The sequence below is a fragment of the Patiria miniata genome, unplaced genomic scaffold, assembly GCF_015706575.1.
Source record: "Patiria miniata isolate m_02_andy unplaced genomic scaffold, ASM1570657v1 HiC_scaffold_21, whole genome shotgun sequence".
Taxonomy (NCBI): Eukaryota; Metazoa; Echinodermata; class Asteroidea; order Valvatida; family Asterinidae; genus Patiria; species Patiria miniata.
This window is the reverse complement of record NW_024037060.1, coordinates 2565234-2579391: the sequence shown is the minus strand read 5'-3', so window position 1 is coordinate 2579391 and position 14158 is coordinate 2565234. Positions and strand designations below refer to the sequence as shown.

Here is a 14158-nt window from a genome sequence, read left to right as displayed (position 1 = left end):
TGCAATCGCTTGAAGGGGTGTTTACAATTGCTTTGTCCAGTCTTGAAGAGGCCCACTCAACTTCCTGGTATCTGGGTCACTGCTTCGGGTCATCGTGTAAACCAATGCACACTTCGGACCAAGGGGTCATGGAGTCATGTCGTTGAAACTAATAAAACCGATTTGGACTTGTGTTCAGTATTTGTGCACATCCCAATATTTTGATTGTGAAAGTCAACAACATGTGGATCATATTACAAATGGGCAGCTTTTTCAATGTATCTATGGGTCTCCGTTAAGAGAAAAAAATACAAAGGGTTTTAGGGACGTGGGATTCAATTTATCAATGTACCGGTATATATCGTCTTTGATTTAAATTGTAAAAAAACGTTACAAACTCACGAATTAAAAGCTGTCTCATCCTCAGCACTTTGAATATTTTTTGGTGCCAATTTTTTTCCTGCATGATTTTTCCAATATTGTGCCGCCCACGGAGGGGGGAGGGGGGCTTTGGACCCCTTAACACCCCCCCCCCCCCCACCAGATCCACCATTGGGCTTGCCAATACATGTAAGATTTCATTCACTTTTTCCCCTCCAACTCCATGAAAGAATAAGATGAGTGACATCAGGTGTCCCGGAATCATTCACCGTGCATTACTCTAAAGATATCGGACCGGATTTCTTATCATTCTGTTCATCAAGATGACAATCCAGAGATGACAGGTCACATATAGCACTGTGGTTTACGTCAAGCAAGCTGTGACCCGTTCTTCTCATGACTCTATGGTTGGTATAAAGCAGGATGCGCATTGCAGTCAGTGTTGCAGTCAGCTTCAGCAGCTCAGTATGTCATACCTGCCAACATTTGAAAGCCTGCAATATCGAGCCCCCGAATGATACAACTCTGCAAATATCTTTTCGTCAAATTATTCTAACTTTTAGCACCCTTAATTAACCCTAACCCACCTCACTCCTCCAAAATCCTCCTGGCGGTTTTGGAGGATTCTAGAGGATTGAGGATGAATGGTGATTGAATCAAATGAGGATTCTGGAGGATTGAGGATGAATGATGATTGAAGCACATGAGGATTTTGGAGGATTTTGGAGGATTGAGGATGAATGGTGATTGAAGCACAAGAGGATTTTGGAGGATTGAGGATGAATGCATTTTGAGGCAGGACTGTCTGATGATTTTGAGGATTTGGCGTTGGTTATCCTTCATTTAAACACGAGTGCAAAGTTTTGGGATGAGGAGGATTGAGGAGGATTGAGGATGAATGCATTTTGAGGCAGGACTGTCTGACAATTTTGAAAAATTTAGGCGGAGTTGAAAATTTTTGGAGGATTGAGGATGGTTGTAAGCAACAAGGGCCTAGGGGGTTAGGGTTAAAGTAGCCACAGTTTCTGTAAATATTAAACCTAAATCCACCCATAAAACTCACACATCTTCTCTTCACATTGAAATCCAAAGAACCAAGAAGGGGAAACCCTGGAAATTCATTAACCCTAACCCTACTCAATCCTCGGAAATCAACCAGGCAGTCTGGGAGGATTGAGGCTGAATGCCAAGGAAGTGTCAGTGATTTTGGAGGATGCATCATGTCAAAGTCACAGGGTAGGACACTGAAGTGTATGTTCAACCATGCATAATTGAGGCCTACTTTATACTGCATACAAGCGGCACTGCTTCCGGATATCATCAGCACTGCCTCAATGTATTAACAGTGATTGTTGGAGGATTTTGAGGGATTGAGGCAGTGGTCATTCCTCCACGAAACAAATTCAAGGAATAAGGAACAAGTTCGGAGGATTTCAGAAAATTGTATCAAATTTTCCCATGCAGGCAGTTGGAGTATTTTGAAGGATTGAGGATGCATCCTTGCAAATTTTTAAAAGGGCCAAGGCGGATAGGTTTAAGAACAGTTTTTAAAATGAAGTTATATGGGTCTTGGGAGGAAATTGACTGACCTCATTTGACGGGTCACCGTAGGGAATCTTCAATGTGTCCATGGCCCTGATCATTGCATTTGCCGCCATGAAGATGTTCTGGTATACCAGTTTGGTGAATGTTTTCCGGTCTTCTTCTGAGTAGCCCGACCCATGGATAATCCTCATCTGTTTGATAAACGTACTCTTCCCACTCTCCCCAGTACCTGCAGAAATGGAAAGGAAAAATGTGTAAAAAGTCAAGTTTTTGTCTTCTAGTAAAAGAGGTTTCCTGAAGTTACACCCTGCAATGCCTAGATTTCAGCTTTTCCATCTTAGCCCTAACCTTCCCAACTCCATCAAAATCCATCCTCCCATTTTGGGGAATTTTGGCAGATATGCCATGTGTACCAAGTCCATCAAAATACACCAATACAGTGGTCAATGATGGATTTTGACGGTCTTGGTCCTCTATTTCATAAAGTAGGGAGTTAGGGTTAATAATGGCTTCTTTTTTTTAATTTCTCGGAACACCTTCACTACAAATACAATGCACCTGTAGTTTGGGTGATCTCAACAGACCTTCCATGTACATGTATGCATTAGGACGGAGTTAGAGGGAAATGGTCTTGTATCACTAGGATAGGTGTGAGCAAACCTATTGTGAATTCATTTTTACTAAATTAAAACAAAGAATACCCTCCGAGACACCCGCAATGCATGAGGCCTGTATTAAACATACATGTCCTCTTCAAAAAATAATGTTTAGTGTCATGTACAGTTAAACCACACTCTCACACATACACACTCTCACCACACACAGAATCACACAGAAATCGCTGGAGTGGTTTTACTGAAGAAGAGGCACAAGGTCCTCTGTGGAACTTTCAAAGCGAGAGTGGCTTGTCTGAACTAGACACATCAAAATTAAGCACATTTTTTTGACATTAGTGACCACAAATACACAGAAATTCCTGCAGATTGCTGACTTTGGAGAATGTAGTAATTGCCAAGGGAGGTGAGGTTTACCACCATAACTAAGGGGAATAAAAGGTTTGCTTGGCAAAACTTAAATGTAAATAGTAAATTGTACAGAGCTGCATTTTCTGCATACGTTTGCATTCACTCCCATGAGAGCTGCCAGCTATAATACAAGTTTTTGTGACTGAAAATGTGTTGATGAAACCAAATTAACAGCCCCCTTTAAAAAAAAAACTACAAAAACTCAACACCTGAAGCACACAGAGACCACTCAGTAAGGAACAAATATGCATGCGTGTGTACATTAGCCATGTCATGACACCATGCTGGATAAAAAAAAAAAGAATAAGCGAGCACCTTTAAATGTGGTTTCCGTTGCCCCGGCAACCTTTTCGGCAACATTTCCAGCCTACAATTAACATTATGCCTCCCACTCCAATCCCCATTGTCCCGACTACACGCATGGTTTACGCTGACCTGCATGAAGGATTGAGGGCTTTGTGGCCGGGCCCAGGCAACACAAGACCATCAAGTCAAAATTGACAGACGACAAAGGAGATTTTGGCTTCTGTAGTCAAATTGCTCCGCAATGCTGCGTCCAATTTTAATGATTTTTTTTTTCTTCCCTACCTTGGTTAATGAAATTTGAAAACCATGACTTGCTGTTTAGGTGAAACAGCGAGGTGCATGGTACACGTACCATGTACAATGCAGGCTTGAAATCTGCATGCTCAAGGAGACTTATGTCGGACGTTTGATGGATGAACGTAACAGAAACATTTACATGTACCAGTACATGTCAGACCCTTCCTCCATGATCAGACATGCTAATTATGGGCTTGCTATTAGCAGATGTTCATTTTATGCACAGTATGATCAAAAGACGTTGCATATCTTTTGTGAGTCATAGTGCGCATTTTGAGTCTGGCGAATGAATCAAACATCATTTTTGCCTGTGGTGTTTAGCTGGGATTATTGCTATTATTTAGCTGGGATTGGATCGGCTTAATTTGTGTGTTTTTTGTTCACATGTAAATGAACATACCGGTAGGTAAAAATATTCCATAAAGAAACAATCAATTACATGTATTATTACTTTGTATCACCAAAAGTGTATTAAAATTGTAGTCTGATGTTCGGTCACAGTGATGTATGTATTGTTGCTTCTAACTACATGTACATGTAATGTACCATTCACAAAGTGTCATTCTCGTAGAGACATCGACAGATTACATACGTGCAGTAGATATGGTCCTGCACGCATACTGTTTTTTGTCTTACCATAGAGCTAAAAACCCATGGTCTTACATGTATACCCATACATGAGGTCCATGTGGTACTGGTCAGTGAAACAAACATTTGGTTAAATGTACGCTGGCCTTAGGTAGAACTGTCCCTGTTTTGATTAAGAGGACGATGCTTCTGAGAAGAACAAGTGAATAAACACTTGACATTTTGGTTACTACATGTATGCTCTGACTATCTTCCCCTTTTTTTTTTCTTGTCTTCAACAATGTTACATATTGATCACATGTTACAGATCAGATGACCTTAGCATTCTGATCAAATTGTCACTGTTTACTCAACAGTAATGTCTCTGGACACTCCATGGAAAAATCTACACTGTATGCATGAGGGTAACGTACGTAGCAGTACCTACACATCTTTAACAAAGTACAGGCTATATTAAAAAGGCCACTAAAATCTTTGTATTTATCATGTAGGTAAATAAAGCAAGTTAGCATTTGAAAACAAAAACCTGAAATTGCACATTCAGCTTGCATACAAAATTGAAGGAAATCGTGGCAAATCCTCCCAGCTCACATATTTCCTCCACTCATCTCAAAGGAATTCTGGGTAATCCAATGCATGAATTTCGTCTAGTCGTCGTCGTTCGGATGACTGTTGTTAAGCATCATGTATCTACAGTACGTACATACTTGGTGTTCTGCCCCTCAGAGTGACTATGCACAGACTCGATTCCAGGCAGTTCAGCCGAGTCAAGGCCGAATCTGCAGATATGCATACCTTTCAGGGCAGCTCTCGTCATACACTGTAGTGCACCTACATGTACCAATGTAATCGGATGTACAGTATATCTTGCGTCGCCACATGGTTTCAATTGCAACATCTTCAACATTTCTTTGGAAGATCATGCGCACATTACTAATACCCAGCAGAGATTACTACAAATGAAAATAATGTGATCATATGATCTGCGCATCAACGGTAGATGGCGCTGTGTAGTATTCTCATCAGTGCCAATGGAGGACACTTTGCGAATGGCAAGGAATGCAAGTGTCCAATCTATATATATAAGAGAGAAGTTTACTCGCCCCCGAGACGATGTTTGCTCCTGAAAGGATCCGAGACCACGGGCTCCCGCTGCGCGAAAATCGCTCCACGTCCGTGGAAAAATACGGAGGGTGTCTTCCGCCGGGTCGGACACTTCGGGTCGTCCTGATTTTCCCGTACGGACCGGCGATCCTTTTCGTCGATTTTTCGTGACTGCCTTTTCGCAGGAATTTGCCGTCGTGTGCGCTTTCACGTTGACTGCCTGGCCGCCCCCTGTGCTGGCTTCTCTGCGTGTCTAGACTGTGCGAGGTCAGCGAGGTCAACGTAGGGGTTTCGTTTACGTGTTCTACTCAGCCGTTCTGCAAAAGCGTTCACCAAATTGTGTTATGGGGTGACCTTGGTAAAATATGTTTTCTCCATGGTGCGTGGCCACCAAGTGCCCCTATTCTTTCATATGCTTCGCTTGCCGCCCCTGCGCCGTGTGCAACGAATACTCAGAAGGACTACACATTAAGTATGCCTTGCGCGGTCTGACCACGGTCTGACCACTGCGTAGTCTACACTGCGTAGTATTTCCGGGCTATGCAAAACTGTCAATGGCAAGGCGTACTGCAGCCTGCTCCACACCCTGGAAACGAGGTTGGGTCTACGGTTCTCGCTATTTGCATGATTTGAAGCACAAGCATGTGAGTGACGTGATAGTGCTCTGTTGCTTCCATCGTGTGTTAATACAGCTCCATGCTTCCACCAAGGCTGAGCGTTGTGAGTTCGCTGCCCGCCACAGTGTTGCGTTATAATTTCGGGGGCCTGTCTGGGATCAACGAAGGATCGATGCATTGCTTCAAACATCGAGATCTTAAACGCAGTCACACAAAAAATCAACGAAAATGTGTCCGATCCGGCGTAAGACACCCTCCACATTTTTCCACGGACGTGGAGCGATTTTGGCGTGGCGAAAGACCGCGGTCTCAGATCGTTTCAGGAGGCCGAGTAAATTTGCTCTTATATAGATGGTTGCCCCAAGTTGAATAACAGTTGACTCGACAAGTTCCTCGCAGACAGTCTCGCAAATTGTAAGACGTTCAAGTTTACGTTTGTTGAAGAGTCCAATATACTGAAACTTAATTATGACCTTCTTAATCAGCCTTCGCCTGTGTACTACGGCAAGCCTTTCAAGTACGTTTTCCCACAAATGAAAATGCCAATTTAACAGAACGGGAACATTTACAGACTGTTGCCATGGTACATAATTGTTAGTGGTCAGAAATTGCCTCAGATCGCACCACAGAAATTGCTTTTCTATAACTGCATGTCTTCTCAACTAAATCCCCCAGTTACATTCATCTCCCCACATTTTCATCCCCAACTCTACGCCCTACCCGATCTATGATCGGGTAAATCAACAAGGGATCGATGCATTGCTTCAAATATTGTGATCTTTGAACTATGTTGGGTTGGAATAACGAAGAGTGCATAAATAATAATATTGGCGGTTGTTGGCTGTTTGGCCTTGCTTATATTATGGTTGAACCATGCCAACTTGAATAAAATAGTTAAATCGACTTTTTCCTCGCGGGTCTCGCAAATTGTAAGAAGTTCAAGTTTACGTTTGTTGAAGAGTCCAATTTCATAATGACCTTCCTCCATGATTCAGACTATGTAATTTTATGGTAACACACTCAACATTTTTACTGCAAATGCCACCTTCACGATTTATTCCATTATGATTTACTGTCAAAACAGTACAATCAGCCTTCGCCTGTGTACTATACGGTAAGTCTTTCAACTCAGTTTTCCCACATTAACAAACGCGACTGCCTCACAAAATGCAATTTAACAGACCAACGGGAAAATTTACAGACAGTTATACATGCCATGGTACATAATTATCATGGGCGCGGCGTCAATCGGTGGGGGACGGGGGACCCCCACCCCAACATTTTAAAGCGGGCAATATCGTTTGGTTCCCTACCCCCACTTTTTCTTCCCCGAATAAAAATTGTAGCCTACTATAATATTCTTTTGCTCAGAACAGCTGATTCAATGACTCCAAACTCGAAAATGATGTTTAAAAGATGATCTTTTGTTTTACTATCGTACGTGGTCAGAAATTGCCTCAGATCGCGTCACCGTAAATTGCTTTTCTATAGCTACATGTCTTCTCAACTAAATCATCTATGATCGGGTAAATCAGCTTGTTTTCAAATAAATGCACATAAACCGTTAAGAGTTTTTGAAAGAGAACACCACATTAGAGTAAACGCAAGCTGCAAAAAATGTTTTGCAGGATTGAGGTTCAATCCCAGCAAAAGCCTAGGGAGTTAGGGTGAAAGTACACCAATAAATCAAAAGGATAAAAAGGTGGTATGATATTCCACGGCAATAAGATAAAATATTTTATGACATGCCGTATGACATGCAGGGTGTGGTATTGTTGTGACACAAATGATTTACAGGGATGGTATGTCCTACATGTATGTCCTATATTTTGTTCAATAATTCTTGTTATTTGACCATGTCCTACACCACTAAATTACAGTATAAATGTGTTACTTATGTTAGATATGTGTGTAAGTAAGTATAACATCAACACTGTCATTTAGTGTGAATTGAGGCGTCAATGGGAGAGAACGATTTGTGTGCTGAACAATGGTTCTGTACACAGGCAGTGAATAGGCTTCCACCATTGTCACAAGACATCGGAAACATATCATTTCTTTTCCAGACAAAAAAAATCTGGGAAGGTAAAGATACATGGTTCTTGAAATTTTCATTAGACCAAGAGCAGAAAAAAATTGTGTCCCCTATTTCATGAAAACATTTTTTTTATGCTCATTTTTTTTAGCCAGAAAAATAGGGTGGGATGATGGTCAAATATTTGTTTTTTAATTTTAATTTTAATTTTAATTTTAATTTTTTTGGCCTGCATTCCCCAAGTGTAACAGGAAATATTCGAAACAACCGTTCCATTCTGCCTTGATGCACTGTTTAAACATGAAGGTTTCGCTGCAGGGTGTGGCAAACCGCACTGTGGACCAATTACCCCCCCCCCCCCCCCCAAAAAAAGGTCTTAAATTTGTTGAAATGTGGCACCATTAAGTTTCCATTCTTTTTTAATCAAAAGATAAATACACTGCAGTTCTGCATGATTTTCTACAATGTAGGTCTAGTGGGATGATAGGAAACACAGGTTTTTGTTATTTTGTTGGCCTTATCGCTTTCATGGGAAATATAAAAGGCGTGGTCATGCATTCTAGGAAAAAAAACAGCTACTTTCAACAGATTGCGCCATATCCTTCGGGGATTTTGTTTTTGGCTGCAATTGGGGAATTTCCCTGAAAATCCCCCCCCCCCCCCCCGGCACACCTACATTGTACACGTAACATCTGCTGTTCATCAAGCTTATTAAAACACATCCCATCAACACACACGTTTACCTACTTATATTTTGTACACGCACATTTGCAATTAATTCCCTAACAATATGGCTTTTTGCACTCTCGCAGTATTTCAGCAATTGATGAGAATGTTCAATGTGGTAACCATCAACCCTGTCCTTATCCCGACTCAGCCAATGTTTTATTTTCTGGCTATCACGTGAATATTACGTACATGTAGTTGATGTCAAATGAAATAGCTGAATGAACCACTTTGCATAACAATCTAAATACAAAATCATCTGCTTACCGGTAGGCCAACTGTTTGTACATTGAGGCTGAAAAGTATTTTTAAATTTTACAAACTTTTGTGTAATTCTCCTTTTTGTATTCTTTAGATGCACAATACAGGAATCTGGCTTCAAAGGGAGAATTACATGTATTTCCAAATAATTAATTGTGTTTCTCAAGATAGTATTTACGATATATTCTTCAAAAACATTTTTCAACATTCCCAGGGCAAACATGGTACTGCTGTGCTCTTATAGGCCTAACAGAAATTATTTTGCTCAGCTACTTCATTGCTACTCAACGATGTTGACAACGCTTCCTACGACTGTCATTCGTCTAATGTAGGCTTTCCAAATTTTCAATATTTTTTTTCAAAGTTAACATAATTTTAAATATTGTAAGCCACGGTGACCGTGCCTGTTCAGCAACCACAGCCCAGACGTTGAATGAATTTTTTTTTGTAATTGGCATTGAAGCCGCACAAAGCAAACAGATATTGGGCAGCAAGTCCAACGGTTCTTTTTTTCAAAAACGAAAGCCCAACGTAGCACCTGCAGCTCACCCACTGCGTACAGACAAGCCTTTTGTTCATGTCAAAGTTAACAGTTAAAAAAAAAATATGACAAACAAAGGAATCTTTAACAGCGCATCGCTACACCAAACAGACTTTGAAGCGTGGCCGTCTATGAAATGCAAATAGTATGGTCAATATTGTTTGTGTGTATAATGAACGATCACCGAATAGTTTTGTGTAACTCAATTCAGGGCAAAGCACTATACATGGAAGCTATCTACATTGTAAGGGCAGACTGTACCTGTAAATATTAATTTGGCCTTTACTATTTACATGCCTTTGGGAGAGGGGGTGTTTTCTTGCAAACCTCGGGTCAAATCATGGTAATCACCACAATTTTTCCTAACTGTTACAATACAATAGAAAACACAACATTTTTTGTTTTGTTTAGTATTTTGTTTTGCTTTTTTCCCCCCAGCTTGTTGGTACAAAGGCGTGCAACAAAAAGTTGATCACATGAACCATAAACCTGCATTTGGAGGAACAACATTTCCATAGGAAAGCTACATGTACATGTAGGGCGTACACTATGTCAACTTCAAGGCTGTGCTCTTCAGTGTTTTAGAAATGTAATTCAACAAATCAAATGGCAGAACAAATACGAACATGGCAGAATGGTTCAGCATTTTCAATATTATTTCTGTATAAAGTACCTAACAATGAGCATGACATCTCAATTCAATATTTGCAATTCCTTTCTATGCAATTCACCAGCCTCGCCCTCTACATCAAATTAAAATACAATCAAGGACTTGACAATTTCAGCATCAGGCAGGAATTGCACTGTGCATCGGTGCTTAATTCACAAAATTAAAAGAAAAACAAACCAAAATTAGGAAAACCACCAGTCCCATCCTTGCGCAGATGTGCAAGAGCATTCCAACAATGGTTCCAATCAATACGTCACCTCATTACGGCAAACAGCTCAATATCAATTTCATTTGGTACACTGTTATTCCTGATGGCTGCAATTTACATGTACATACCTTGCCCTTCCCTGTTGTACATAATAATGTCTCCCACGACACAATGATGACTAAAAAAAAAACCAGTCCAATTTTCAGAATCAGCCAAATACATTCATATTTGAAGTAATTTTATGCATTGCCTCACAGAAAGCAATTTTGCAAACATGCCCAAACATCAGGTGCAGTTAACATGAAGCTACTTTAGTCTCCCTAGAGATAATGCAGATAAAACGTTCAATAGTCTCATAACCAGACAAATACATACATTATGTGTTCATTTCTGTAGGATTATGCATTCAGAGACCCACACAAACAGACATTTGCCAACCTTGCCCTAACACCGGGACCATGTACAGTTAATATGAAGCTATCCACATGAAATGTTAACATCGCCCTAGGGGTATACATGTAATGACGCTAAAACCAATCCCATTCTTACACAATGTAGAACCAGACAGATTAATATCTGTTCACATCTCTAGAAAGTTGCCAACCTTGCCCTCTCTACATGTAGATGCATCAAGTACAGGTAATACGAAGCTGTAACACTTGAACTTGAAGCTTCTAGCATCTCAACCAGGCATAATTAGAGATACCCTTCCCACTCTTCTCGCCCCCCCCCCCCTTTAAAAAAAAAATTTCAGATTCTTTTAATAGCTACAGCAGACAGTGAAATGATGTAGGTGTGTGATGCATTCCCATCTAGGGAGAAATTTATTGACCTTGCCCTTACAACATGAACATGTACAAAGCTACAGACGTGAAACCAAAAAAAAAAAAAGCATTTAATGTCCATAACTGTGGGTGTGCAAATATGATACAGGTGATGTGAAAATGCAGCTCAACCCATGGGCTGACATATTTACAATGTCATTTGTTCTTCACGTACTGCATAATAACTTAGGTTTATTTATTATAAAATCGGAGTCTTATATAGCGCACAACACTTGCGGGAAAACATTAAGCTCAGTTATACTTCCAGTGAATGTGATCAACCAACATTAACCTACATGAATACATGTAATAAGACCTCCATGTTCATAACATACTAATTAGTGTACAGGCAAAAATTATTTTCTCCAAAAGCCTGCAGGACTACATGTGCACCATGCATGTGTACACTCTAAGCATGTGGCTTGCAGAACATTACCGTGGCACGAAAGTGTAATAACTATGCACAGTTCATACCGCCATACCGGTATGTGCAATTTATTTTGATGTACATTGTGTAGGGCTGCATATACAGGCAGACACACAAAGGGGTTGTACATAAATGTACATGTGCCTGTGTGCGCATACAGTACAGCGTGCTTAAAGGGGTTTACATAAATTAACATGGTGTAAAAATTGTACATGTACTGTGTACCATCAAAATTAAGAAGTGTGGGTTGAGCAAAATTCACTGCGGTCACAATTTAAATACGCATTTTGTTACATATGCTGGTTATCCTGGAAAAGGTTTGACGACTGAAGCCAAAAATGTGTAAAACCCTACATGCTTCACAAAAAGTGAGAGAAAAATTGATTACCCAGCTTTCGCCTCAATTGACTTATCGCGGTACAATCACGTTAGAATCGCGTCAACGCAGCTTGTGAAATATTGTCCAATTAAACGATATACAAGTGGATGCGGAACATGCAAAATCTAAAACAAACAAAACTTAGTGTACAAAAATTACATAGGTTTGTCTAAGGGGCGTGGCTAACTCCCAAACGGCGATAGGTCAATTATGTGTGACCTCTAATCAATGTCACTTGAAATTGGTGAAAGATTTGTTTTCTGCCAAACATATTAACAGAACTGCAGGTTCGTTAATTATTTAGAGAAACTGCAAAATCATTTTTCTGTTAGAATAGAAATGTTATGGCCCAAGACAGGAATTACAGATGTATTGTACTGTCCATTCTCTTCAACAAATTCAATTTTTTTTTCCTCTTGAAAATGTTCAAGTTGCATGTTTATCTTCTTTATTTGGGGCCATTTTTACCCTCATGAAAGCTTTGATTTTAGCTTACTATTGGGCGCAATTTGATCTACTCTTCATGTAGACTGTTTCCCATCGCCTACATTATCAAATGTGTCTGTGGGAGGCTGGAAACTAGTCTCGCCTTCAAGAACTGAATTGGTGTTGGGCCGCAAGTAATTTGAAGATTGTGAAGTGTTTATTCCAAAAGCATAATTGTACATTGGATGTATTTCTTTTTAATTGCTAGAAAAAATAAACAATTTTAATTTGAAAAAAAAAAAAGGAATAGCACACAGTCATCTCTAAACCTGGTAGTTTAGACAGACATTGGTTAAAATATGTTTATTTTCTCATGTGTTGGTACAAAAATATTTGACAGATTTGCCAATGTCATGCAGTACATGTATGCTTCTACACCAAGGATGGGCCAACTGAAAGCTTTTTAAAGCGGGGGAAAATCTGCAAAATCTGCATTATTTTTTGTGATTAAAGATAAAGACATATTATATGAAGTTATCAAATGCAAGTACCTGTACCAGAAGCTTCTCTCAATTAGTTCTTTATCTAGTTCTTTATCCATCCAGTCTGATCTAAGAAAAAACATGACTGGCACTGCAAGTACATGTACTCTTTAGAAAAATCACATATTACGATCCCTAATTTGTTGACAGTTTGCATGAGTACAACATTGCCATTCTACCAAAAACAGTCAAAAACGTGTAACTTGCATATTGTCATAACGGAACAAGTAAAGTAACAAGATTATCAGGAAAAACATCATCTAAAAACACTTATTGAAAGATTCAGTAAGAGAAAACACACCATACTCACTGTGACAACCCATATAATTAAATAAGCAGTACACACACGCTTCAATCATTTGATGAGTGATTTCAATTCAGTACATCTTTAAACATTCATGGTTTTGGTAATCCATGGGAAAACAGCAATCAAGCTTTTGTATCCATTTTTAATGCACCTTGGCTCAGCCATGTACATGTACAGTGCATCCTTTGAAGGTGGATTAGTGTTAACACCAGAGCCCCACATCAAGTACAATATTGGGCCTTTAAAAATATGAGAGTTTTTACAATTGGGCAACTCATTCTTTTTATAGTAAACCTGGCAACAAATTTTTCAACCAAATCTTTAAAACCAGATTAAGCACACCAGAAATAGTTCATTACTGCTTTATTCCCTAATCCATTGTATTACAACTCTGCAGATCCTTTGAACATTCAAGTTTTTATCACAGTAATGAAATCAATATCAATTTATTTTTTCTGATCCTGTACATAACTCTAGAAAATTGCTTCCATGTACATACATCCCATCCAAACTGATCCAAGAGTAGCTAATAGTAGTAAAATTATAGACTCGGCCAAGTGATGTGTGTGTTTGACCTTATGATTTCCACATTGTATACATTTGTACATGTACACGTACATTACATGTTCTGAAGAATTATCATCAACTTAAAAAAAAATGTCACTCGACAATTAATGATTCCAAGTTGATGAACAAACAATGTTTGCAAAACAACTGTCCACATGATTTGTAACCAACATGTATAAAAGCAATATTAATTAACCCTAACCGTCCTCAATCCTCCAAAATCCTCCTGGCGGTTTAGGAGGATTGAGGACGATTTGAGAAACATGAGGATGTTGGAGAATGGAGGATGAATGGTGTTGAAGCACATAAGGATTTTGGAGGATTGAGGATGAATGGTGTTGAAGCACATGAGGATGTTGGAGGATTGAGGATGATTGGTATTGAAGCACATGAGGATTTTGGA

The 14158-nt window shown here is 39.6% G+C and overlaps 1 protein-coding gene across 1 annotated transcript in view; it reads right to left on the bottom strand.

The window, feature by feature from the left end:
- Positions 1 to 14158, bottom strand: part of LOC119729732 (guanine nucleotide-binding protein G(q) subunit alpha) — a 37307-nt gene that overhangs the window by 20849 nt on the left and 2300 nt on the right. Inside the window, exon 2 of the mRNA XM_038202447.1 lies at positions 1950 to 2134. Within this exon, the coding sequence (XP_038058375.1) occupies positions 1950 to 2134 (185 nt within the window). The remainder of the gene's footprint in view (positions 1 to 1949; positions 2135 to 14158) is intronic.